The sequence below is a fragment of the Labeo rohita genome, chromosome 16 (genome assembly GCF_022985175.1).
Source record: "Labeo rohita strain BAU-BD-2019 chromosome 16, IGBB_LRoh.1.0, whole genome shotgun sequence".
In the NCBI taxonomy this organism is placed as follows: Eukaryota; Metazoa; Chordata; class Actinopteri; order Cypriniformes; family Cyprinidae; genus Labeo; species Labeo rohita.
In genome coordinates this window covers 18,525,993-18,553,721 of record NC_066884.1, presented here as the reverse complement: position 1 = coordinate 18,553,721, position 27,729 = coordinate 18,525,993, and the positions used below count along the sequence as shown (strand labels likewise).

Here is a 27,729-nt window from a genome sequence, read left to right as displayed (position 1 = left end):
ACCTTCATATAACAAAAAGAAAAATGTTTAAATCTTTTTTGTTTCAAAAGTGCTTAACATCATATTAGTCATGAATGCACACATATGTAAAAAAATATGTTTTTTTATTCATAGTGAATTAGACTATATACTATATACTACGCTTGCCTTATATTTACACATTCATATGTAAAACAAAATTCATACATTCACCTAACTGTCAGAAACATCACCATTAAGTACAACTATGGCAAATTCATACCAAAGCCTATGTGGTTATACTTTAAATCACAGTTTCACATGATTCTGGCAATGGTTTTAATCCTACAGTTTACCATTTTTTCCACACCAGCATTCTACAAGTGAGTCAGAACTCATAATTTATGATAGAAACTTCATCAGATAGTGACTTCCAGCTGCCATTCAAAGACTTGGCACATAGTGGCCCAAGGTCACAATTTTGGGATTTTGCGTACATGGCATTTTTGATAATAATTGACAATGGCTGTTTGCTCATTAGATAAACCTAATGTATCCTGACCTCTAAAGGCATTGTATTGGTTGATATCAGCTGTCATGTGTGCACCCTAATACCTTTTTAAAAGCCTCAAAATGTGACATACAATTTTCGACAAGTACATTTTTTGTTAACATGAATGCAGTTAAAGATTTGTGCATGTGTGTGTGTCATACGAACTTGAATAACTCAAATCTGGAAAATCTGAACATGGGGAAAACCAAAACGACGCCAATAAACACACTGGCAACATGCAATTTCAATGGTAAACAAAACAAAATCGCAAATGAAAACAGGAAAAAAGAGAAAATTCTGCTGTCTTGTTCTTTAAGTATAAATATCACAGCCCTTTATAATACATGTAAAAAAAAAAATCACCATAATTATTTCAAATACGTAACAAAACACTTGGTAGCACTAATACAGTATACACTCACACATTATTGATTTAGAAAAATTCATAGCATCAGAATCAACATATTTGCAAAATGCTTACATACATATAAGTCAGTCAGTATGTTGTCCACAAATATTCACACAAAACCTCTTAAAGAAATAATTTGCCCCAAAAGAATCATTTAGTAACCCTCAAGTCATTCCATACCAAACAGCTGCTGGTATACATTGACTTCTATAGTATTTTTTCCATACTACCAGCAACTGTTTGGTTATCAAAATTCATCAAAATATCTTTTGCATTCAGCAGCAGAAAGAAACTCATACAGGTTTGGAACAACATGAGTGTGAGTAAATAACCACAGAATTTATATTTTTTGGGTGAACTGTCCCTTTAAGATAACCAGCTGCTTCAACATCCAGCAACTATCAACTCACACCTCTTTCTTCACTGTTTACACTCACAGTAGACATGTCTGATTGGTCACTGCTGCGACTGGATGGCCGTGATCGGTTACCGGCACCCTGTGAAGGAGAGCCATACGTGACCGGCACACTGAAACCGGGGAATAAGATGATCTGTGCATCTGAGTATAATGGATGTGTTTGAATAGCAGTGGGATAGTAAGGAGGGCATTCTGCGATTAGCATCCTTCTCTGGAAATGAGAGACAGTGGGCTTAATTTGATCGTACCCAGGTATCAGATATGGATAATGATGGAGTCCCATTCCATAGCCCGCCCTGTTGTCCACTGCTACATTATGGTGTGTCCGTGGCAACATTTGCAGTGTTTTTTCATGGCTGTTCATTGGTGATTGACGTTCTGAAATATTCTCTGCTGACTGACTGCGTGGTAAAACTGGAGTCACAGGAGAATGCGACGCACTGCGCTGAAAAGTGGGAGTCATTCGGGGAGAATGGCTGGAGCTGCCAGGGGACAGGGAGCCTAAACACGAGAGCAAGAATGTACTTAAATGAGGTGTTTAGAAATAAATTCATTCTAGTCATTTCAGATAGATTCTTACCATTACTGCTAGTTTTCACAGTGCAGCTGCGAGTTCCCCTCCCACGCAGCACATCAGATACCTTAAGACAAAACCACATAAATACTTGTTTAGAAGAGTTACAGAATGATACACATAGATGATTATGAGGCTAAATGGGGTTTTGATTCAAGATGCCACAAGCCGTGGAGGCTTTAAAGGGATAGTTCACCCAAAAATTAAAATTTTGTCATTAATTACTCACCCTCATGTCTTTCCAAACCTGTAAGACCTTCGTTCATCTTCAGAACACAAATTAATATATTTTTGATGAAATCCAAAAGCTTTCTGACCTTGCATAAACAGCAATGCAACTGAAGCTCTCTGGTACTCCCATGAACATGTGTAAAAGTCTGACCCGGACGAGAAGTCGTTGTTCAATAAAGTTGTTAGTTTAGTTTTCTTTATGCACAAAAAGTATTCACGTAGCTTCATAACATTAAGGTTGAAACACTGATGTCACATTTTAACAATGTCCTTACTATCTTTTTGGGCCTTGAAAGTGTCAGTTGCATTGCTGCCTATGCAGGGTCAGAAAGCTCTCGGACTTCATCAAAAATATCTTAATTTGTGTTCTGAAGATGAACAAAGGTCTTATGGGTTTGGAACGACACGAGGGTGAATAATTAATGACAGAATATTCATTTATGGTGAACAATCCCTTTAATAATGTAACGTTGATACTGACAGATGAACTGAGCTTGAATATTTGACGATGTAAAGAATATATATGATAAATGGTATCTATTCCGGATACTTCAGTAATATAAAGCTAAAGTTTCTAAAAGTTAAAGCATTTTAAACATAATTTTTATATGTAATGTTTATTTATGTTAAAGATTCAGAGATTTTAAAACACAATTGCAGAGTGTAAAGTTGCAATGATTTTTTTTTTTTCTTAAAGGGTATTCATGGGACTTCATACAACATGTCTCACTGGTAATCAATGTATAAATATACAGTAATATGCAATAAATCTGAGCGATGAAAGTTCTGTGAATCACCACTTGTAGGCAGTGTTTGCATTTTATATACTCTGCTGAATCTATTGACTGTTTTTATGAAAGACAAACAACATTCTGTATTTTTGTTAATGTTAATGCTGATAAACAGAAAAAAATGCTTTATATTGTAAATACATTAATCACTATGCAAGACTGTTTTACATACAGTATGTTTCCAAATACACTAATGCCATTCTTTATAAAATGCCATGAGACATAAAACCAAGGTCCTGACTTATTAGGGACTTAAAGGAACAGCAATGGCATCCCGATGTAATATTGTATGTTCGCAACTTTAACCGCTACTTCTTGACGTTCTACTGTAACCGTATACTACGGGAGAACAGCTGGTTTGCTGTACTCATTCAAAGACTTTATATACAGGAAGACTGTGCGCTCCTATTATTTTATGAATGGGAGAAAGTGCAATGCCCAATATGGCGACTAGGCCCCGCCTTCTAAACGAAAGAGCAAATCGTTGATTAGTAAAGTCATTGCATCACTGCAGCAGTCGTTAGAAGCTCCGGTTTCAATAGAAACAGGCAGCGTTCGCACACTTGTGCTCATTAGCATGCACATTGGCTGGTCTAGCATCAAAAACAAACTTTTTTTTAATGGCATGTGAACATTAGAATCAAGCTTTATGAGAGTGCTGTTGTCAGATTTCATTGGTGTTTTTTGTTTGATCAAACATGTGTTTGCTGTTAGCACCAGCAGCTCAGGTAGCACTGTGACTAGAGATGATGTGAAGCGAACAAAACATCTTCCTCATAATCCATCATTTGTACATAAATAAATGACTGAATGCCGTGTTGCACCATCTTGTTTACAGTTGCTTAGTGATTTTTACGTTCTCAGCTGTTACTTAAAGTCCCTATTAAAAATCCCATGGCACTTCTCGTAAATAGCAGGTGTCTATCCCTGGTGTCATGACCTTATTTCCTTCACTGGCCTTTATCAGTCATGGCCTCCTAATAATCCACATCCACTGTTTTGGCTCTATCAATCTTTTTTTTATTTTCTATTTTTTTGTACTGTGGCTGCCTTTGCATCTTCCAGGTGGATGCTGCACACTGGTGGTAGTTGAGGAGAAACCCCTTTATATGTTTGTAAAGCGCTTTGGGTGTACAGCAGTACACAGTAAAGCGCTATATAAATGCCTCATTCGTTCTTTCTTTCAGTTCTTACCTTTTTGTTGTTTGCCACCATGATGGCTGTGTCATTGTGATTGTTTTTCACACTACTGTCAGCTCCATTTTTCAGCAAGACCCTGACAATCTCGATATGACCTCTGCCACAGGCGCTGTGTAGCGCTGTGTTCCCACTGTAAGACTGTGCGTTCACATCACACCCACTCTGTCAGTGCACAGAAAAAGACATTGTGAATATTAATAACTGCTCACAACTCAAATCTAAGTAATAAAGATTTCAGGCTCATAGTTATACATGTTCATCCTTGTGCTTATAACAGCAAAGTACAAGAGAAAAATGAACGGAACAGAAGGTGTGACAGAAATGATGACTCATCAGTTTTGACATCTGAAGTGTGAAAAAAACACAACAGAAAAAACAAATATTTGTGCACACACACCTCGATCAGAAAGATGACCATGTCAGTAAAGTTGTTTTCCACAGCATGAACCAGTGGACTTCGACCGCTCTTATTATCCTGTGATAAAAGAGTAAAAAGAAACACAACAAACAAATAGCGTGTACAGTAAACCCTATAACTCACAGCACAGAAAGGAATAACTCATACATGAGAAAAATCACATCGGAAAATGTAACAGGTCGTGGAAATTATGATAAACTCACTGACCCCAGCGTTGATTTCAGCTCCGCTCTTCAGTAAGATTCTTGCCAACTTTTTGTCACCATTCTGCACAGCCAGGTGGAGGGGCGTCAGACCTTAAATTAGACATTAAAATCTTCAGGGTGTAACATGATGAATGACCCACTGAAACAAGTTTGGGCATGTTTCATTGGATAAAATACACAATAGCACTAATACACATTCTCACTGTGTTTCTAGGGACTTTTTGAATGGTGAAAGCAACAGGAAATGTCTCATGTTACGTTTCATTCGCATGACTGAAGCCAATACTAACTGTAAGGACTGTTTAGGACCACACTGACCTAAAAATAGAATAAAATATAAAAAAAAAAACTGTTCAGCATATTTTTTTAGTAGTACAGAAGAGGTTTTCTGAGTACTATACTGTTAAAAGAAGTAATTATTGTGCCAGAATCTACAAATAAAGCGAGATGGCGATATACTTGTCTCCTTTCTGATAAACAAAAATATTCTTAAACATAATCACACATTCAAGCAGGAAAATCTGTGACTAGCAAGCTCTTTTTCTGTCTACTGCCCCCCCCAGTGGAACAAAGCGCACAGCAAAATAAAGCTCTGCCTTTTGAAGTCATGTACAGTTTTTTAGAAGTGTTGCATAATGACAGACTTCATGATTATGTATTTATTGCTGTACTAAACAGGACGATAGTCAAGAGAGGTGTAGTGTCAGAACATCCATATGCGAATTAAATAACATTTGCCTAAGACTAATTTGGCTACATAAAAAAAAAAAAAACACAAAAATGCATACACATATATTAATATAGATCCAGGTCCAGCACTCACCCTCATAGTTCCTGATCTCCAGATAGGGCGAGGGGTTTTGGGGGTAGTGTCTGAGGATGACAGACAGGCAGTCGGCCTCTCCGTGCTCGCAGCACAAATGCAGCGCCGTCTGTCCGTTACGGTCCAGAGCTCCAGGGTCAGCGCCTGCTTCCAGCAGAGCTTTCACTAAAATAGGCTGATGGGTGATTACAGCCAAGTGCAATGGTGTCTGATAGAGAGAGAGAGAGAGAGAGAGAGAGAGAGAGAGAGAAAGACAATTTACTGATTCAGTCAATCAAATCCACAGTATATTTAAGGCCCGATTATATTTAAACTCCCATGACTCCTATTGCAAGTCAATATTTAAGCAGTGTATCTTGAAAATCTACCACACTGATGTCTGATATAGTGTTCAGGTATATTTGAGCTAATAGGTTGAGTCACATCCTGGTATGGATTCCTGTAACCGTAGCTGCTAACCTGAAACTTGTCTAACAGGTTAAAGGTCAGTTCCAAAGATCTGATAATAATAAGATAAACTGGGCTAACGCCCCTTTGTAAACCCTAAGGTAAAACAAACATGTATAACCAAGGCCATAACCATGACTTGAACACTGGTGGAGACCAAATGATTATTTTTTTAGAGGTGGTAATGGTTCTTTTTATTTTAAGGATTTAAGAAAAGAACAAGAACTTACTATCTGCAAAGATTACTGTTGGTTATTTAACATTTCTATTGCAAAACTATTGTGACTATTATTACAATGTCTGTGGGGGTTATATCTCTGTGTACTATAAAATGGTTAAAGTAGAGTGATAAATTCACTGAAAAATATCAACTAATATATAACTGATTTAAATGTCTCATATAACTTACGTTAGCCTACATAACCATAACAAGCCAAAACTTGTGTGTCCATTAGGTGAGTGAAAAGTTGGTTAATCTTGGTCAAAACAATCATGGGCAAGTTTATTTTTGCTTCCTTCACCTGAGGTAAAATCTTACATCAAAGAACTTGACAGCAGTTAAATAATAAAGTGAAAGAGATAAACCACCAAGCCTAACCGACAAGAACTGAGTCAAGATGACAACACACAGCATTAGTTTCTTCAGAGATCTTTCATTTACCTCAGGCAAAGGAAGCAAAAATAAAGCACTCAGAACTTGAAAAGGTAAATCTATCATCCAGACATAAACTAACTACACTGGATATTATCATTTTTGCTAATATTGGAAGCTAATGCTGCACACTAAGTTAAATAATCTATTATGTATCTGTTTTGTTGACAGAAGAAGATCGAAAGATAAAGAGAGGTTTGTGGTTTTTTAATGATACCCGCTAAAGATTATCATCAGCTCAGATCTGACAACAGGTAAAGTTGGCTCTAAACTACAAATGGAGGGGGTTGGTTTGACACTAGAGGGAGGATGTTCCAGTAAGGCACAGCAGGGAAAAAAGTACAGCGAGAATGAAGACAGAAATTCCTCTGGTGTCACAATGCACTTTGGCCCTCCCTTCCTATGAAAACAACGCTCCTATTTCCCTGAATCCTGTCTGACTCATCAAGCATCATACACTTGCTGGTGTATGCATGTGCTAGAAGACGTGTTACCACACACATAAAATTTGATGGGTTTTTCTTTGTGCTCAACTCAATTGTATCACAAATCTAACCTAGGAACAGCGATGGATAAAACACACTCACATCCTCTTTAGACAAGCCCTGAAACAGGAAATTGTATAAGAAAGGACATCACATTACATTGAGAAGAGAAATTCTAGCGTAACAGTGCCTTTCTCCTTTTACAATTCCAATGAACCTGCAGTAACTGACCAATATACAACCAATAAAGGTTTAAAGAGAAACTGTAAGTGCCTGGAAAAGGAGGGAGTAGAGACGCAGGAAGGGAAAGGAGGAGCCAGAAATGATTAAGCAAAGGGATGAAGGGAAGAGATGGATCAGAGAGGGAAAATCCCTTTCCTCTCCCCTGCAGTGTGTCCTTAGATTCACATTCCTGTGTGTAAACACAGGAAAAAAAAAAAGAATGAAAAAAGAGGGGAATGTTGGATGAATAAGGAAAGCGATTGAGGGGAAGACTCATGACACAAATGCATGAGCCAAAAATGCACTGTAGTGAACTGAAACTAAAGCCTGCATGATTTAGCACTGATGAATGGGCTGAAACAAAAAGTCAAGGACAAGAAAATACAGGAAAAAATAAATAATGCACTCAATGCATGCAACAAAAATGTAAACAAATAGTTGTTTTTATACATTGATGTCACACTTGAAATTGACCCCTTTTATGTGAAGAACATTCAAAAAGGACATTAACTGCTAAATAAATTGTATTTTGTACGATCCATGGAGAATTGCTTGGATCATAAATAGTGGGTCTTGCCTTTGTAACCTTTCCAGTTCTAACCATCCCGCTCCTAGCAGGACTCAAACCCGGTTTGCCGGGATAGGATGTGGGCACACTAAGACACGAAAGGTCACAGCCTCAAACATGCGTCCTGAGATCAGGGGAGTGAGGTGTACCTGGACAGCTCTTACCAGCTGGCCTCCGTTACACTCGGCCCCCTAAACCTCACTCCCATCCGGGTCACGGCACCAATGTAACCCCTCCAGTCCTAACCGCTCTGCTCCGAGCGGAACTTGATTCCAGGTTGCCGGCATGGGAGGTGGGTGCGCTAACAAGGACGTTAAAGACAACAACCTCTAGCTTCAGTCGCTAGTGTGCCTCTTGAGATCAGGGGAGTGAGGTTTACCCACACAGCTTTTACCAGCTGGCCTCTGTTACATTCATCCCCCTAAACCTCAGTCCCGTCCGGGTCTTGGCACCAATGTAACCCCTCTGGTCCTAACCCCCCCGCTCTGAACAGGACTCGAATCCGGGTTGCCAGCATGGGTGGTGGGCTCGCTAAAAAGTATGCTAAAGACAGCACCAACTAGCGTTAGTCCCTAGTGGGCCTCTTGAGATAAGTGGAATAAGGTTTACCTGCACAGCTCTTACCAGCTGTCCACTGTTGCACTTACACCCCTAAACCTCTGGGTCATGGCACCAATGTAACCTCTACGGTCCTATTCGCCCCGCTCTGAGTGGGACTTGAACCTGGGACGGCATCATGGGGCATGCTAACAAGGCCGCTAAAGTCCACAGTCTCTAGCACCAGTTGCTAGTACGCCTCTTGAGATCAGGGGAGTAAGGTTTACCCACACAGCTCTTACCAGCTGGCCTCTGTTCCACTCACCCCCCTAAACCTCAGTCCCGCCCGGGTCACGGCACCAATGTAATCCCTCCAGTCCAAACTGCCTCACTCAGCACACAGCAACCTCTAACTTCAGACATTAGTGTGCCTCTTGAGATCAGGGGAGTGAGGTTTACCCACACAGCTCTTACCAGCTGGCCTCTGTTACATTCACCCCCCAAGCCTCAGTCCTGTCCGGGTCACGGCACCACGGTAACCCCTCCGGTGCTAACCGCCCACTCTGAGCAGGACTCGAATCCAGGTCGCCATCATAAAAGGTGGGCACGTTAACAAGAATGCTTAAGACCACAGCCTTTAGCATCAGTCACTAGTGCACCTCTTGAGATCAGGGGAGTGAGGTTTAACCTACACTCACCCCCCTAAACCTCAGTCCCGTCCGGGTCACAGCACCAATGTAACCCCACCTCCCCCGGTCCTAACTGCCCTGCTCTGAGCAGGATTCGAACCCTGGGGAGGCAGGCATGCTAACAAGGCCAATGTTACATATGCCAGAATGGAACCAGATCTTAATGAGTTTTGCTAAATCCAGTTTTAACCAGCCAGTTTGCTGGTCTTATCTGATTTAAGCCTGGCCAAGCTGGTGCTCATCTGGTTTTAAGCTTACCAGCCATCTGGTCCCCTAGCCTGACCATCTGAAAAGTAAGCAAAACCCAACTAAAACTAGCCAACGGATCAGTCTGACCAGGATAAAAGAGACCAGCTGAGACCAGAAAATGTAACAAGTTAGTTATTTGGCTATTGGTTAACATTAACACACATCTGACCATCTGACAAGTGCCCAAAACCCATATAAAATGGGCCAACTTACCATTCTAACCAGGGTGGCGACCAGCTAAGACCAGCAAGCAAGTTTATGCTGGTTTTAGCTATTATTTCCAACAAGGTAGCTATTTGTCTATTGATTAACATTCAAATTAAGTGACATAAGCAAGCTGACATAAGCACATTCTGACATTTTAAATAAAGATTACGGTAAAGATTCTTCGGAGTAACATGCACCAACAAATCACAATAAAACCAGGAACATGCATTAAGGAAGTAAATAGGCACTTTTTGGATTTTACGTTCACTTGAATTGAATGCTAATATACATAGTCAGGCCATTTTATAGTCTTTCTGTGAAGATCAGTTGGTCCTTAACGTGTGGTAAAAGCATTTTTTATAATTCAGAATATAAAGATAAGCATGTTACAAGGCTGCAGAAGAGAGAGAGAGAGAGAGAGAGAGAGAGAGAGAGAGCGCAAGGGAAAGTCCCTTTTAATACCCTGCAACCTCAACACAAGGTATGTTGAGAAACAACCCAGGGTGTGAGGGGGTCATGTGACTTCTCGGAATGAGGATACTTAAGTTCAGATGCATGCAGCAGCCGCTTTAACTGTGTTTGCACATACACTCATACTAGTATAAAAAACATACACTTCTGTAAACTGAATTTATTTAGAGCCATGCAAACAACTCATCAGCTGTGGTCTTGCTTGACTGATAAAAGGCAACACTTATCATAAAAACACATTTGTCGTACACACTCACCGCAAGCTTTTTCTCATGTGCTTTTCAAATGTCAGTGCCAGTGTTCGGTCGTGACCAACGTGGGAGGAAAATCATGTTTTACAAAAGTGAGGAGTGGAAATGGAGACAAAGTGATACAAGTCATTCTGGCACGTACAATTTCTAGTGGTAGTAATAATGATAGCTGTAGTAACACTTTCCTCGGTACCGTACTAGTCAGCTGTGCATCTACCTGCCGTTATAATATCGCAATGTTCACTGTATTTACTTGGTAATCTTGGATTTGGAATCACCAAAACAGTTATTTTCAAGCTAGGCTGCAACAAAAGTTACTCAAAACTCCAGCTGAGCTTCAAAGACATGCTGATGCGCAGTTCACATTTCTGGGGAAATAAGAATTGAACACAGGATATAACACAAAAGTTAACCTCAACAATCTGACAGAAACAAGTTTCAGCCCGTGGCTAAGACATATGCGCAGCTTCTGGTAACTGCCGACTGCCTGTGAATGTACAAGTGTTCGTGCTTGTGTGTGTGAAAGAGTGCGTCCGTACGTCAAGTGAAACCTAAACATGAATTTGAGGTGATTTTTGAGGTCTGGCTAGACATGCAATGGCGGTAATTGATAATGCGGTTGGTGGAAGTATGGGTTAGCACAACCAGAAAAGGAGAAGAACAGGATGTGAAAGCCTGGGAACAGTCCGACAGGTCTGTGCACTCACTTTATGTTGCTGACACATAGGAGAAAGATGAGGCGGAGGGTACAGGTTGTGTGTTTTGTGGTGGGCATGTGGTGAGCACACAAGTGGGCAGGCCAGCACTTTTAAAAGTGCTCAAATAACCACGAGCAGTTCGGTGGCATTGCATGAGAACAACAGTGCCCTAGGACTAATTTCCTCTTCTGCTTAAACCTTAGCTAAAGGTATCATGTGACAGTTAAGAACATATCTGTGGAAATTACAGCTGACCAACATATGCCCTAGAGAGACAAGATTCAGGTTTAACTAGCCTGGTGTTCTTTGTGCATTAAATCCTCTAATCCAACAATCGCAATAACATTAATTCTCTTTTGTCCTACTACATCCTGCCTCAAAAACCATGTAGGTCAGCACGAATTTCAAAGCTATTCTATGTGGAACTTATTTCTATTGAACTATATATAAGCAACTAATTGATAACTATAAAAATAATTGAACTATAAAAAATGTATATATATATATATATATATATATATATATATATAATAGTTCAGTATTTAATTTGTAAGTACTTAAATGATGATTTTATTCATAACAATAACACTAATATCAATTGTATTAATAATTTATTCATTTAATTTTTTAGGTCATTCTACACCCCCCTTGCACAATTGCCTTCAGCCCCCTAGTGTGTCCCGCCTCCCTGATTGAGAACCACTGATCTAAATAAATAAATAAATATTAGTTCATGATACCTACCCTGGAAAAAAAATAACGTGTTCCTTAATAAAATTAAAGTAAACATTTCCATGCAATTAGTTCAGATACATACAACAAGACTAAATCAAGTTCAGTTAAACAAATAGTGTTTTGTTGAGCCAACTAAACATTATTTGTTTAACTGAACTTGTTTTAGTCTTGTTGTATGTATCTGAACTAATTGCGTGGAAAAGTACTTACTTTTATTTAATTTAATTTTATTAAGTTCACTGGACATGCTATTTTTTTAAATAATTAACACATGTTGGCATGTTAACATCAATTTTATTCATAGTTGTAATATACTATAAGAGTTGAGCAAGGAAGACTGGCATTATTCAAAACTGGCAATAAGTTATTGCTTATTGCATAAATCATTAAGTCAATGAAGATGCCAGCACCCTAAGCGTGAGCGCTACTCTTCTGTACAGTAGTAACCTCAAAACTCAAAAATCTCAAAAATAACTTGCATTACATGTATACAAATTCTAACATGTCATTTTATTTCATTGAAAACACTTAAAATGACCATTTTTGTCAACATATTCCCTCTTAATGCAAAAGCACGCTGGGAACTACACATCTACATTTCGGGTAGTTGTGTCAACAAAAATGATTCATGTAGTCCCAACACAAAATGATTAAGCACAATTAATTTTTACAAACTTAAGTGGACTGAAACTTTCAAGAATTTAGTTGTTTCTGCTCATTTTAACCAAGCAATTTGAACAAGCATTGCAAATCCTTTTTTTGAGTGAAACAGAGTTTGCTTGCTTTTGTGTGTGTGTGTGTGTGTATGCATACACTTCTTAGGTGTACCTAAGAACCTTCATACCTGTCTTAGGTTATTGAAAACATCCAGATCTTTGCGGCCCCGTCGATATATATCAGTTAGCCAGATGACCAGTTGGCAGTTCTCCTGGACCACAGCAATGTGAAGAGGCCTGCAAAAGCAGACATATGCATTATTCAACTAAAAACAACAGCATGCATACTGGTGTAAATACATTAACATTAAACCCCAAAAACAAAACTAGCAACTTCAGAATGTAAAGTGATGCATTTCTTTTAGCAATACTGGCATGAGTGTCATTTTAATGGCCTGCATAGGTCAAGCAATGAGTTCAAAAGGTTGAATGAATAACCCATCACCTGAGTGACAATCATGTGTATGACTCATCTCGCACATAGTGGCTCTAAATGCAACCAGTGTCGGTGAGTACAGGGAAATGCTTATCTGCCTATCTTTTCACAGAAAGCCTCTCTGAGGTGAGAGTGTAGAAGTCAAAGTTTGGGAACAGGAAGAAAACATTGTGTGAGAAAGAGAGAGGGACTCTTCATGAAATGTTTTAAATGATGTTTTTTTTTCTTTCAAAATCTGCTTCCAGTAACAGCTACTTTGGTTTGAAGTCACTTCCTGCCCTCAGGGACAATGGCACAGTTCTGTCTGTTTTGAATACTAATTATCATTATATTTACAGTTGCATTAGGGGCTTTCTGTGCTTTTCAGACTCCTCTAGCAGAACTTCCCATGAAACCTTGAGAAACTTACACAGAAGAACCTTGCACTGACTTGAAACACAAGCACAGTGTATTTACAGCCTATTACAAGAGTCTAACATGCTCTGTTTGCTTAGCCATTCATGACTCTAACATGCAAAACAATATTTAAAACAAGGTCAATGTAACATATAGAAGTCATCATGATAAAAGGTAATATAATTTTAAAACACTTTTTAGCAGCACTAACACTTGGGGTTGCTATCAGTGCAGAAATCAGTAGTAGAACATTATCATATCTTGCAAAACAGTCATTAGGAATGTGGCAAGAATGTTAATAGGCCTGATGGGAAGTCATACTGCAACTGCAGGAAAAATGAAAGCAGGACAGAGAAAAAGGGAACAGAGAGGAACAGGGACTCATTGTTTATATTGTCTTTTGACTCGTATTGAGTCATTGTGGGATGAAACAACCCGGAACACAGACAGTGGGAGAGCAAATGATTTGAATTATGGTGCTGATTCATATTCCTAGTGATATAAATGTAAATACTATCCTATAAAGGGACATTGTGATTGCTTCACATGGGTTATTCCATTGTGGCAAGATTTTGTGAATAAAGAGAGGATGAAATCAAATACTTCATATATAATCAAAAATCCATATATTTAACATGTATATGAACAGGTGATAAAATATAAGAACCTGACATGTGGAAAAAAACGCAGGTTTTATTTAAAAAAAAACCCTAAATGTCTACACACCATGCAACCTGACTTCCTTAACTTATTGTTTGGAGCAACAGTCACCATAAAATAACATTCCTTTGCAAAGCTTCAAACCAAAAGAGGAAGAGAAGAGCCATTTAGTCAAAATGAACGTAAGCTGGCCTGACTCAGGCTATGACCCGCCTCAGTGAACTGCCAAATCACAGTTTCTCTGTTCCTTGGTTTTTGATAAGAAAGCAGAAGAGTTTATTAGTAGCTTTATTCTTTCTTTATTTGTCGCCTTTCCTGTAAGTGAGCTCAACGTCACTGTACTTCAGGAAATCTCATGCTTTTTCAGTTCTGCCGTCAGGGCCATGTGTTCAGCCCTTCTGAAAAGACATTGCTCTGTTGATCAAGGAGTGTCAGGTCTAAGGATTATATTTTTACACAGAACTTGTTAGATTGGCCTGCATCACAGTGCAAAGGCCACATTAAAGACATAGGATCTTTGCCAAAAAAAAAGTAAATACAAATAATAACACACAATTAACAAATCTCTGGCTACTGCAGTTTCAGTAAGTGCTGTAATATGTGCAGGGGTCTTTAAGGTCAGGGGTTAAAAAACAAAAAAGGCGGAAACTGCAACTGTCTTGTCTTAAGACTCAAATGAGACAAAATGTAGGGCAGGACTTGATTGCTGTTTGATAATTACTACCATCTCATGTGATTGACAGGCTGTTGAAGAGACTGTTTTCCGCCCTCGCAACGGCGCACACGTCATCGCATAAAAGATATCACTGCGAAAGGAAAGGGAAGTTTTTTTATTCATTATAGGTATTTTTTTTAACAAACACTGATATTCTGAAAAAAAAAAGTTTGCAGGAAGTCTGCAGGTGATCTGCCAGTTATTGTTTAATCTTAAACTTTCCTGAACTTGAATTTTGTGGAAAAAAACAACATCAATACAAATTTAAAGGAACAGTAGACTGCTGAAAATTTGGCTGAAAATTTACCATCAGAATGAGACGGAATGGAGTTGTGTAGACTAGGGTGACCACTAGGGTGACCACTTGTCTCGCTTTGCATTGTACTGCACTACCCCCCCCCCCCTTTGGCCTTTTATTGTGGCCAGCCTAAGGCACACCTGTGCTATAATCATGCGATCTAATCCGCAGCTTGATATGCCACACCTGTGAGGTGGATGGATTAGCTCTGCAAAGGAGAAGTGCTCACTAACACAGATTTAGACAGATTTGTGAGCAATATTTGAGAGAAATAGGCCTTTTGTGCACATAGAAAAAGTCATAGATCTTTGAGTTCATCTCATGAAAACTGCGGGCAAAAACAAAAGTGTACGTTCAGTGTATGTTTTTTTGCCTTTTTAGGAAAGCTTTTTATTTATTCTTTTTGCGGCCTAGTTTCCTGCAAAGGATGTGCGGACCTCATGAACTGATCTAACACCACCGACGGAAATGGTCGAGCGCACGTGGAAAAACACGATATTATCCATTCATTTTAACAAATTAAAAAAATCAATGCAGCTTTCAGACACGACTTTCTTCTTATTTTAATAGTTTCTATGGCGTTATTTTAATGACAAATGTCCAGAGCGCATTATTGTAATGTGAGGGCGCATTAAAAAGCACGAGCACAAATGCCTTCTCTCGCTAATGGCTACTATTCACTCTCACACAAAATGGACGCACTTTCTCTCTCTTATATGTGCACGCTCAGAAACATAAATGAGCACATATGACAACGGATGTAAATTAGTATTTACATAGCATAACAGTAAATGTGTCTGTCTCACACATTATCGCATTATCCCGCATTATCGCACAAAATCACATCTACTGTGCTCACTATTGCCAGGTGGTCACCCTAGTGTGGACTGCTTGTGGATTATTGTGATGCTTTTATCAGCTGTTTAGACCATTATTTTGATGACACCCCTTCATTTCAGAGGACACATTGGTGAGCAAGTGATGTATTGTTACATTTCTCCAAATCTGTTCCTATGAAGAAATAATAAATTCATCTACATCTTGGATTGCCTGAGGGTGAGTACATCTTCAGCAACTTTTTATTTTTGTGTGAACTATTCCTTCAACTAAATTTTTGATTGTCCCTCCCACATTAAAATGTATTAAAGGGATAGTGCAATCAAAAAGGAAAATTCTGTCATTATTACTCGCTCTCATGTCGTTCCAAACCCGTAAGACCTTCATTCATCTTTGAAACACAAATTAAGATATTTTTGATGAAATCCGAGAGCTCTGACCCTGCATAGATAGCAACACAACTACCACGTTCAAGGCCCAGAAAGGTAGTAAGGACATCAGTAAAAAAGTCAATGTGGCATCAGTGATTCAACTGTAATTGTATGACAGATCAGAGCTGACAGGAAGCAAAGCGGAAGAGAAAGGAGGGCGGAATTGGGAAAGGTCCTCAAGTCGGGATTTAAACTGGGAATATCCATAGAGCAAGGCAATTTGCCCTGACACAAGAATACTTTTTTGTGTTCAAAGAAAACAAAAAAAAGACTTTATTCAACAATTTCTTCTCTTCCGTGTCAGTCTTTGATGCACGTTCACAAGAATACCACAATGTAACATGGACTATTTTAATTATGTCCTTACTACCTTTCTTGGCCTTGAACATGGTAGTTGAATTGCTGTCTATGCGGGGTCAGAAAGCTTTTGGATTTCATCAAAAAAATCTTAATTTGTGTTCTGAAGATGAAAAAAGACAGGTTTGGAATGACATGAGGGTGAGTAATTAATAACAGAATTTTCATTTTTGGGTGAACTATCCCTTTAAATAAAATGCAAATTAAAAAAGTCCATTTAAGTACAATTATTGTAATGGCCTTGCAATCTAAACATCACAGCAAAGTATGTAAATATATTAATATGGTCAGGCTTTAATGCTTAATGATGTTTTATTGTGGCTGACATAGAAAAGCCAACCTTTGGATAAACAACCCCATCATAACCCCAATTTAATCTAGATAATCTAAATATTACTGTAAACTATCTGGCCATTTATCATACATTCTTATCACGTGTCTGTCTGTATGTGATGATCACTGGCTTTGCTGTCACTTACTATACTGCAGGTTAGAATTTAGTTTCTCTCTCTCTTTCTTTTCGACAGATGAAACTCTCTGGGTTCCTGGAAGTGACTGAGAGTTAGTTAGACCGCAGCCCCAGATAAGGCCTGGGCTGAGACTGACGTAGGAACCTGAACATCATCAGAAGGAGATGAAGGGCTCATGGCGGGGCAGTGGCGCATGTGTGGCATCCTGTACAGCCCAGAAACACAAACCTCTAACATCCCCTGCAGCACACAGACCTGCTTCTGCTGTAGCAAACAAACTCAGAGGCTGAGACAAGACATAAACAGCCTGAGCCAAACACATGACATGCAACCACTCATATAAAAACACTTACAGGAATAGACGAGACTGTAAAATCCATACGAGCAAGGTGTTTCTCTGCATAGCCACTAGAGCAAAAAAACAGCCTTCACATCACTTATAACCTAATAATCTTCATCATTAACACATTTGGCAGACACTTTTATTCAAAGTGACTTACAATGCATTAAAACATTCCCAGAAAAACAAATCCATGACTTGTCTTTCCAAGTCGATCTGAAGTTTATTTTTTCAGAAAAACACACCAAAAAACAAACAAACAAAAAAAAACAGACATTTTTCAAAAGAACTTCTTTTGTGTTCCACAGAGTGAAGAAGGTCATACAAGTTTTGAACAATATGAGGGTGTGTAAATGATGAGCAAATTTTATTTTTAGTTGAACTACACTTATAGAACATGTATGACCTGTCATGCAACCTTATGGCGCTTCATATAAGTATGCAAACTATGAAAGAGGAGGAAGGAAGAAAAAGTAGGTATGAAGAGTAAAAATGGCACAGGTATATAGGCTTACAGTACAGAGCGTAAGGGGGAGAAAAAGACTGATAAGCAACAGAGAAAAAGCGGTAAAGGAGGAAGTGAAGAGCGGATGTTTGGGTTTTTGAGCCCATTCATTTTAAACACACAAAGCACTGAAAAAGATGAAAGAGAGAGAGAGAGAGAGAGAGAGAGAGAGAGAGAGAGAGAGAGAGAGAGAGAGAGAGAGAGAGAGAGAGAGAGAGAGAGAGAGAGAGAGAGAGAGAGAGAGAGAAAGACACCTGAAAAAACCGCAGTCACACAACAGACTCGCACTCACATCAGGCTTTCCCGAAAGTGAGGGTCTGTGAAGCGCTGAGAAGAAAACAAGGTGAGAGCATGAGACGCCCATTGACGTAAGAGAGTACAGACAAGGGGGGAGGCAGTGTGAGAGAAATAAAGTTAGAGAATGTTGTTTTTCTGTTTGTGCAAATGCAGTTGATTGAAGAGCATGATTGACAGATGTGCATGTAAACAACAGACAGAAACCAGGAAACAGGGATCTACTGGAAACCAAACTTCGCTAACAACTTTGCTAAGTTCATGGAAGAAATGTGGTTAAGAATGTGGTTAAAAAATCTAACCAATAAAAGCCAACAAAATAACAACAAAACTAAACATTTTATCAAGAAAGCAGTTCACCGTAACAGTACACCTCATCGTTTGCATGTTATTTTAAACTTACACATGAATTTCTTTCTTCTGTGGAACAAAATAAAAAGAAGAAATTCAGAAGAACTGTACTGGTTGCTCTTTTCCACGCAATTACAATGACAAGCAACAGCACCATAAAAGGGGTTCATATGACTGACTTGTTTGCTGTATTACTACTATCATTACATGTATCATTCATTCCCTGGGATTTAAACCCTGGTGTTGCTAGCATCATGCGCCACTATTTTATATTTATCCTCCAGTGGAGAAAGTCAGTGATTTGATCTTTGAGAACAGAAACAGTGCTACTTTTGAAGTGAATCATTTAGACTGATTCTGTGAACTAGATAAAGTGATTCAATCAGGAGATCTGACTCAAAAGAATGATTCATTCAGGAATCACTGCTCTTTTAATGAACTCTTATTACTACATAAATTAGATTATCTGTTCTTCAAAATATGGCTTCTTATCTAATAAGTCATACAAGCCACTTTTATGATAGGCTACTTTCTGGTGCTTTTATGTCCAAAAGAGCATAATTTACTCACCCTCATGTTGTTCCAAACCCATACGAATTTTTCAGAACACAAATAAAGAAATGTTTAATATTCTCATAATTTATTTGTACATCCGTTCAACGTAATAAACACTACATGCGTGATATTTGATGTGCACATATTTGATGTCCTCTATGTATGTGCGTTGATCATTGTTTAGATGTTGATTAAATTTAGTTTAGGTGTGACAATAAATCGATTCGATTTGATTTTCCAAATGCGTTGCGATTCTCTCTGGAATCGATTCTGAGCTTAGCTTTTAACAGCAAATGGCGCTCTAAGACAGAAGAACTAGCGCTTGTGCGTTCAGCTGAGTAATGTACGTGGTTAAATGCATTCAATAGAGTATTTTCAGGACGTGTCTTCAGTGGGCCATATTGTCAGCACTGAATGTAAACAGTTTCTTCAAACCAACAAAACTGGCATGTTATGCCAATTATTGCTGCTAAAAATGGTCAATTATTGTCATGTTTTGGGCTGTACTAATCAGCCGGACTGAAAAAAAACATTTGGAGTACTACACTGTTAAAAATAAAAAACACAATTTGTTGAGTCAGCTTAAAATAATTTGTTACCCTGCTGCCTTAAAATGTTAAGTTCAGTCAACTAAATTAAGTTTAGTCAACTTGAAATGTTAAGTTGTACTAAGTAACAACTTAGATATTTGTGTCTGCTGAACTTAACAGATGGGTAAGTAACCCAGCTGCCTTAAAATTTGAAGTTGATTCAACTCAAACATCTAAGTTGTCACTTAGTATAATTTAACATTTCAAGTTGAATAAACCTTTTTTGAGTTGACTGAACTTAAAATTTTAAGGCAGACAGGTTACAAATTATTTTAAGTTGACTCAACAAATTGTTTTTTACAGTGTATAGACTGCCAACAAATCAAGGAGCAAAAAAATGTCTGAGGAACAAAAGGCATTTTCGTTTGGCCAAACTGAACCAGGATTTCCAGGGCAAGAAGCTTGACAACATTTGTGTATGTTCTTATCATTTCCGCTCAGGTAGGTGAAATATTAATATCTAATATCTTAATTAATACATATATTTTAATTAATATCTTAATTTATACTACTTGTACATATCTTTACTACCTATTAACTTTAGTTTGTCAAAATATTGTGCCCTTTCCTGTTTACTAAGCCCTTTTTTATACGATTTAACAGCTTACACACACTTTTTCCATGGTTTAGACCGCATAAATGAGCAAAAAAAAGTATTCAGTAGTACATTAACCACGTAATCCATCTGAGTCTTGCCATTATGGCCGCGCATCTGGGTAACTGAACAAATCGTGACGTAAGTGCAAACCCTCTATTCAAATCATTAATTTGCGTCACCCCGTGCGAATTCACATCTATTCGCGTTTTTGCATTGACTTTGTATGTAATCTACTTATGCAAATAAATAAAGTTCGCTTTTTGGTGTGCACAAACCATTAAAGATTACTTTTACCCTATATTTATGTAGTTTTTGGAGATTTAAAATGAATTGTGTGCTGAAGATGAATGAAAGTCTGAAGGTGCGAACACATATTTGTCCAGTGAATTTTCATAGGCGAATCCAGTCATTTTAATGCAATTGGAAATTACATTTGAGGGTGAAAGATTTCCCCATGCAGATTTCGCAATGGGTTCAAGTTCGAATTTCGCTTTGACCGCCTACTGACAACAAACAAAGGATCTTTTTTGTTGTTCCAGAGACATTTCACTGGTTTGGAATGGCATGTGGGTGAGTAATGATCACAGAGCTTTCCTCTCATCATGGGTGGACTATCACTTTAAGTAAATATATGGGATTGTTGTTAAGTATCTATGCAGGGTGAGTCAAATAAAGATCTGGTTAGTAAAAATACGAATTGAAAAAAATCGGAGTGCTCCACTTATCATTTCATTTCTCAAAATTGGAATCGCCTTCATTTGCTTACTAAGCATTATAGAAGTACAGCGATGTTTTTAACTGCTGCTGACTAAACCTTGATATCAATATTGCGTGACACCAGGTGTCATTTTTGGAGAAGTCTAGCTCACATGAAAAATGATATTTTCATACTGAGTGAAGGTTCAGATATTACAGTAACACAGTACATGTGTTTGTGCTAGTACCAAAGCCTAAGGGAGTCAGAATGTTCATCTCTGACATCCTCATAACCAGCCACACTCATAAAACCAACCCCTGAAACAACAGCACGTGAAATAGTGAAAACCAGTTTCTCTCAATTACTCTTACTCATACCCACAAGACATACCCTCCTCCAGACTCAATCTCCCTTTCTCTCTCTCACAAAGAACAGAGAATCCCTTTCCTCAGTCTGGATCATCAGATAAAATGATTTTGGTGATCCTTTTGAACAGGAAGTTGAAATGGACTGGGTAACAGTGGTCACAGTGACTATGTTCTTGACTTACGTGATTCAACCCGGACTACAGTAAACACAAGGGACGTCTACATTTTTTTAAGCACACTGGACCTATGACTTAAGAATATTTTTAGATTTCTTTTTGTTCTGGGTGACTAAGCAAGAGTCAGAGTGACATATCTAGGATAATCTGGAGTTTCCAAAAAGCAAACAGAAAGTACATGTCCACCCTACAAAAACTCATAATTTACCTACAGTTACTAATAATAAACCCATGTGCAGTTTAACAATGAACTTGACCATTTGAATGTACAGTACATATTATAAAATAGCGTTCACCTGTTGAAAATCCTACGCTGAAATGCATGATGGGCAATTTTGAGGGATGTTGTTTTACCATAATCAATTCTTGAACTACAGCATGCAATGAAATGACTCTGACACTTAACGAAAGGGTAAAAAACTCACGTGTCACCATCCTCATCCTGACGTGTTGCCTCAGCAATATCTGCCATCAGACGATCAGTGCTTTCCAGTGGAGGAGGCTGCCGAGGCAGGAAATATGGACAATCTGCTATGACCCCAGAGGGGAAAAAAAAAAAAAAAGTTTTCACAAACATGCATCTCAAACCAACATTAATGACAAAAGAGCTGTGCACTCAAAAAAATGTAAATGGCCACACTGACAAATTGACCTTTGTCCTGTATAGAAAGTATTTTCTTGCATTGCTACTTCCTTACATCCTACCTACAAGAAGAAGTAATATGACAGGATATTTGCTAATAAGGTGGTAATATGCTTGGGTTCAATTTTGAACAGTTGCAGTGTGCATACGTTTGGTTTTGTTTATCTTTATGACAAGATAAGAAAAGTTCTAACAAACTAAAGTTCTGCATAGCATATTATCATAAAAAAAATAAAAATTTAGTGCCTAAGAGTGGGGATTGTACTGATGTATATGTGTGATGGTTTTCAGCACAATTTTGGAAATTATTACTTGTATGTTAGATTATGTGTATAAAGGAGACTAGGGAGCGGTGTAACACCAAGACTGTCAATTTAACCAATCAGAAATGAGCTAAGGGTTATCATATGGCCAGCCTATGACCACCACCATCTAGCTTTTTAAAGTGAAGTTGTGTTTAAATGACATAACTGTTACTTGTTTAATTTGATATAGAACATCCACAGAGGCTTTTAGTCAACTTGTAAAATGTAAAAATACCATGACTACAATGGGAGGGTGTGAGACAGGCACTTTAACATAAATTCATGCATAAAATTTACAACGTCATTTTTTTTAAACTGTGTTACCTTGAACTTTACTTTTCAAACGGATAGATAATATGCGGTTTTGGGTTTATAGTGCAAAAAATAGAGAAACATTATGTATTACAACACTCCCTGGTTTCACCTACGTGTGTTAACCCACTGACACGGTTTGAGCCAAACATCCTGCTGATCAGCTCAATGGTTTCGCGTTGACTGTATTTGGCTGATTGGACTGACCATGACTGCGCAATCATATGGTAGACGCACACGCTCCACGCAAACGGACACACATACTTTCACAATGACATAACCAACTAAATTGCGAAAATACATCCGAATTTGCACTTAAAATAAAAAGTGAGTGATCATTAAAAATAAACATTTTGTAAACTTACGATATGGTGTTAAGTGTGGAACCAACCGGGGGTCATTAACGCGTGGGTTTTCTCCAAATGCACTGAATATCCGCTGTTGCTCTGTGTCTGTTTGAGCCTCGGGGGTCTTCAGCACTTTTGGAGCCGGACTAGGTGGATGTTTTCTTGGACCACTGCGGTCATGATCCACATCCACAGGGAAAGGACGTTTCCTTGGCGGAAGATTGGAAAAGGAGGAATCTGACGGTTTTCCTGCAGCGTTCTTGTTGCACTTCGCGCTAGGGGATATGGGTCGGGTTTGTTTGGGACCCTCACCCGTCCTGTTCCCCCTGACACCCACGGTGTCTGTTTGAGCAGTCTGTGAAACTGGTCCATCACAAGTGTCCTGTGGTTCAGATGGAAGAACTCCGTGTCCATTGCTGCACTTGTGCACCGGTTCCACCTGTCTTTCTGGAGTATGTCTGGAGCGACCCTGGTCTCCAGTTTGCGCGCAGCTCCCACGCTCTCTGGGTTTGTTGGTAAGATCCAGTGGCACAGACCGCACAGTGTGATTACTGCCACTCATGGTCATTGTCCTCAGGTAGGCGATATATGGCTTCTAGACGAATCCTTGTACCAACATCATGTAAATCTGAATCTCTACTCGGTCCCAAGATGACTATCACCTCAGGTTGCCTATATTAAACAACATACTTACATATGCTTTGCTCAAGATGTTTTAGCACAGCTCACTGAAGCACTTAAATTCATAATCTTCTCACATGCACAGAGTTTTATATTAAAATTATCAATTAAAAAAAAGACCTGGATAAAAAAAAATCCCAAATAGTTACACATGCAACTAGAATAATGACGTTTCAGGGCAATGACAGTATGTCATGTGCATTAATATTATCAATATTATTATTATTTATCACGAGCTGCAGTCATGATGATAACCGCTGCGCTGTTCTGCTCGCTGTCTCTATAATCTGAACTAAATTCACAGAGTCTCCCTCTCTCATTCACTCAAATTAGGAAGTAGGTGGGTGAGTGAACTCTGGGGTTTTCCCTTTCAGCTATAACTGAATCGTTCGCAAGCCACCCATTTGCGACACGATAAAACGCGCTGCTGAAGGTCTTTGCAGTTTAGGTGAAAACTTTAGCATTTATTAGTAGGTTACTTTGTTCTTAGAATGTAGTATCATTTTATGCGTCGTATAAGTTTAAAGTTTCGTTTTGGGTGGTTGTAGAACGGGAACATGGAATCGGTTTCGGTTTACTTGTTCGATGTTTGGCGTGTTTGAATCTATCTTTTGAATCTTTTTTTATGTATATCAGCGTTTGTGTTTTCATCTCTTAGTGCAGATGAATGTGTGGCGAGCTGTTGCATAACAGGTGTGTAGTTTTGCTTTCCTTTCAGCCGTATTCTTTTTTTTAAATGTTCACCCTGGTGCCTGGTAGGAAGCGGGCTGGATCTCCGGCGGGGATCTCCCTCAGCTGTTGTCGGGAAACCTGCCAGGCTCAACCTTCTGTCTTCCTGTATTCTGACCACATACACATCGGTCAGCGGATCATTAGTGTCTGATTGAACTGATAAAATAGGGCCCTTTTCACATTATAGATTAGATTTGTGACTCAAAGCGTCAACAACATCAACAAATGTCTTACTTTCATACGCTATGCTATCTCAGCATCTTATCTGGAAAGCACCCCCCCATTTTGATCAGATCCCTTAAGATAAATAGTCCAGATAACAATTTTTGGTTCCTAGAACGTTCTGAAAAAGTTTTTGGCTACAAAATAGAAATTAAAGAACCTCAATTCCTGTCTATTAGGTTCAAAATAGAACCTAATAGAACCTCCAAGGACAGGAATGGAAATAGCCAATATAGTAATAACAATAATAAAATAGAAATAAAAATAAGACAGAACTATATGCTAACACTAAGAAAATGTTCTGTGTTTGCTGAGAATTTAATATCATTAGCATCTGATCTATCCCTATGTACAATCAAAGAATCTTGCAAAAAAAAAAAGAAAAAAAAAGGGACAGTATCAGATTATGTGCAAATAAAAACCTTTGTCATACCTCTTTCTTTCCACCTACACCCCACTAGCCTTAGTTCCTCCTCACACCAGGGGTTTGGAGTTACCTGGGCCAGTTTGGGACTTTCCTTCAGTGTGGGGTTGAGCGGGTATGGAACAGCAAACGGAAAAATTATAGGTGTTTAAAGTCCCTAAAACACCAAGAAGAGTGCATGGTGGTCTGAACTTGTCAGTTGATGACATACAATACAGTCAAAATGCTGAATCACAGCTAGTTTAGTTCCCATGGGCCAACTGAAGATCATCAAGAAGATTTCAAGATCTGCGAATGAACTTTTAAGATTGAATTTTGAATGAACACACAATGCAGTTTAGCATTTAGGTTTGCTCCTGCATAATCAAAATACATTTGACAATTTACAGTATAATATTTTTTTTTTAATCCCAGAAGGACATGAGGGCTACAATTTGCTTTAGAGAGAAAAAAGACAGTAAACAGTACACATATCCCTGGTTTCACAGACTTAAGTCTAATCCTAGACTAAAATGTAAATCTGAGCTGTTTCAACTGAAAGAAACATACACTGATTGATCTTAAAATATATCAAAGCCTTTGTTTTGTCTCAAGATGGACACCAGTAATGTTTTTTCTAAGGCATGTTTATAACTATAATTATAGAAATCTTCTAATTAAACTATGGCCTAATGTTTACTTAGTCTAAGACAGTGGTCTCAAACTCAATTCCTGGAGGGCCACAGCTCTGCACAGTTCCAGCTAATCAAGGTCTTCAGGATTACTAAAAACTTCCAAGCAGGTGTAAATTGGAGCTAAACTGCAGAGCTGTGGCCCTCCAGGAATCGAGTTTGAGGCCACTGGCCCTGTCTGTGAAACCAGGCCATAGTGTTCATGTGCTTGATATGACTACCTTAATCCAATTTTAGGCTGATGATACACGGGGCAACTTTTTGAGCAATGCTGTGTGGGCACTTTTTTACCCATTCAGAATGGGTAACAAACTTCTGTCTGGATGATTTAGATTGGTCGTAGGCCCTGTGTCTCACCTGGTTGTCCATTTAAGACAACATTGCTCAAAAAGTTGCCCCCTGTATCATCAGCGTTATGGACAGATAGACAGTTTTTCTCATTTAATTTTTAAGTATTTTTTGCTGAACATGTTCCATTTACATGTACCACTCATACATTCCCATTAGGACAGGGGTGGGGAACATTGATCTTGGAGGGCCGGTATCCCTGCAGATTTTAGCTTCAACACTAATCAAAACGCACCTGAACAAGCTAATCAAGGTCTTCAGGATACAGCCTGGTATTTTTTTTTCAGGGTTGGAGCTTAACTCTTCTGAGACACCAGCCCTCCAGTATCAACACTCCCCACCCCTGCTTTAGGAGAAAAAACTTTTATGCATTCAAACCAATAGTAGTCAGTTTTTACATTTTGAACCACATAGCCTAATTTATTTTGCTACACAACTTGGACATGTGTTACGTAGCAATAGAGAGACCAAAATCGTTCAGTCAGAACATTAAAGCATCTTGCACGGTTTTGAAAGCTGTCGGGCTCAGTCGAGTTGCTGACTGATGCTGAAATGCTGTAAAGCAGCGCCCTCTGCTGATGTGAAAAAATGTACATTTGTTAAAGTTCCCCTGTAGTCGACATTTTTTACCCCTTAAAACTGATATGTGACCCTGGACCACAAAACCAGTCTTATGTTGCCTGGGTATATTTGTAGCAATAGCCAAAAATACATCGGATGGGTCAAATTTATTGATTTTTCTTTTATGCCAAAAATCATTAGGATATTAAATAAAGATCATGTTCCATGAAGATATTTTGTAAATTTCCTACCATAAATATATCAAAACTTAATTTTTGATTAGTAATATGCATTGCTATGAACTTCTTTTGGACAACTTTAAAGGCAATTTTCTCAATATTTTGATTTTTTTGCACCATAAGATTCCAGATTTTTAAATAGCTGTATCTCGGCCAAATATTGTCCCATCCTAACAAGCTGTACATCAGTGGAAAGCTAATTTATTCAGCTTTCAGATGATGTATAAATCTCAATTTCGAGAAATTTACACTTATTTTGTTGTCCAGGGTCACATATTTGATCATCAAAGTGACATATTTAAATGTTTTTTCTTGTGAAAATTATTTTTCTTTTGCCTTAAAACAGGTTGAAAGTAACTCTACCCACCTTGCCTAATTTACTATACGCGGATCTATGAATATGCAAATTAACCACGCCCCCACGCAGTCACACCAGCCAGAGTCCCCTGATCCACTAACTGAACGCGATATTATGGCGAAACACGGATAACGACCGATAAAACTATGTTTTCACTAGCGGGCAACTACAGTAGATACTGTAACATCTGTTAAAGTTACTTACCTGACGGCTGCGCCCTCAAAATGCCTTGAAGGCTCGAATGCAGCCTAGTTTGTGATTCCAGTTCGCGCCCGCGAGCATATGCGAGTGAAGTGCAGACGGT

At 38.6% G+C, this 27,729-nt stretch overlaps 1 protein-coding gene across 2 annotated transcripts; it reads right to left on the bottom strand.

The window, feature by feature from the left end:
• Positions 1-87: 87 nt before the first annotated feature.
• bcl3 (BCL3 transcription coactivator) lies at positions 88-27,719 on the bottom strand. Of its 2 annotated transcripts, XM_051132171.1 has the most exons (11): positions 27,630-27,719; positions 25,258-25,405; positions 23,208-24,712; positions 22,008-22,113; positions 12,637-12,745; positions 5,582-5,789; positions 4,760-4,848; positions 4,532-4,609; positions 4,129-4,296; positions 1,919-1,979; positions 88-1,839 (listed from the first exon to the last, which is right to left on the bottom strand). In XM_051132171.1, the coding sequence occupies exons 3-11, from the start codon at positions 23,755-23,757 to the stop codon at positions 1,322-1,324; spliced, it is 1,887 nt and encodes a 628-aa protein (XP_050988128.1). In that variant the 5' UTR covers positions 23,758-24,712; positions 25,258-25,405; positions 27,630-27,719; the 3' UTR covers positions 88-1,321. The 2 variants fall into 2 exon arrangements, with proteins under 2 accessions (XP_050988128.1, XP_050988129.1); XM_051132172.1 differs by lacking the exon at positions 27,630-27,719 and having other exon boundaries at positions 22,008-22,110; positions 25,258-25,450.
• Between the last annotated feature and the right edge of the window lie 10 nt (positions 27,720-27,729).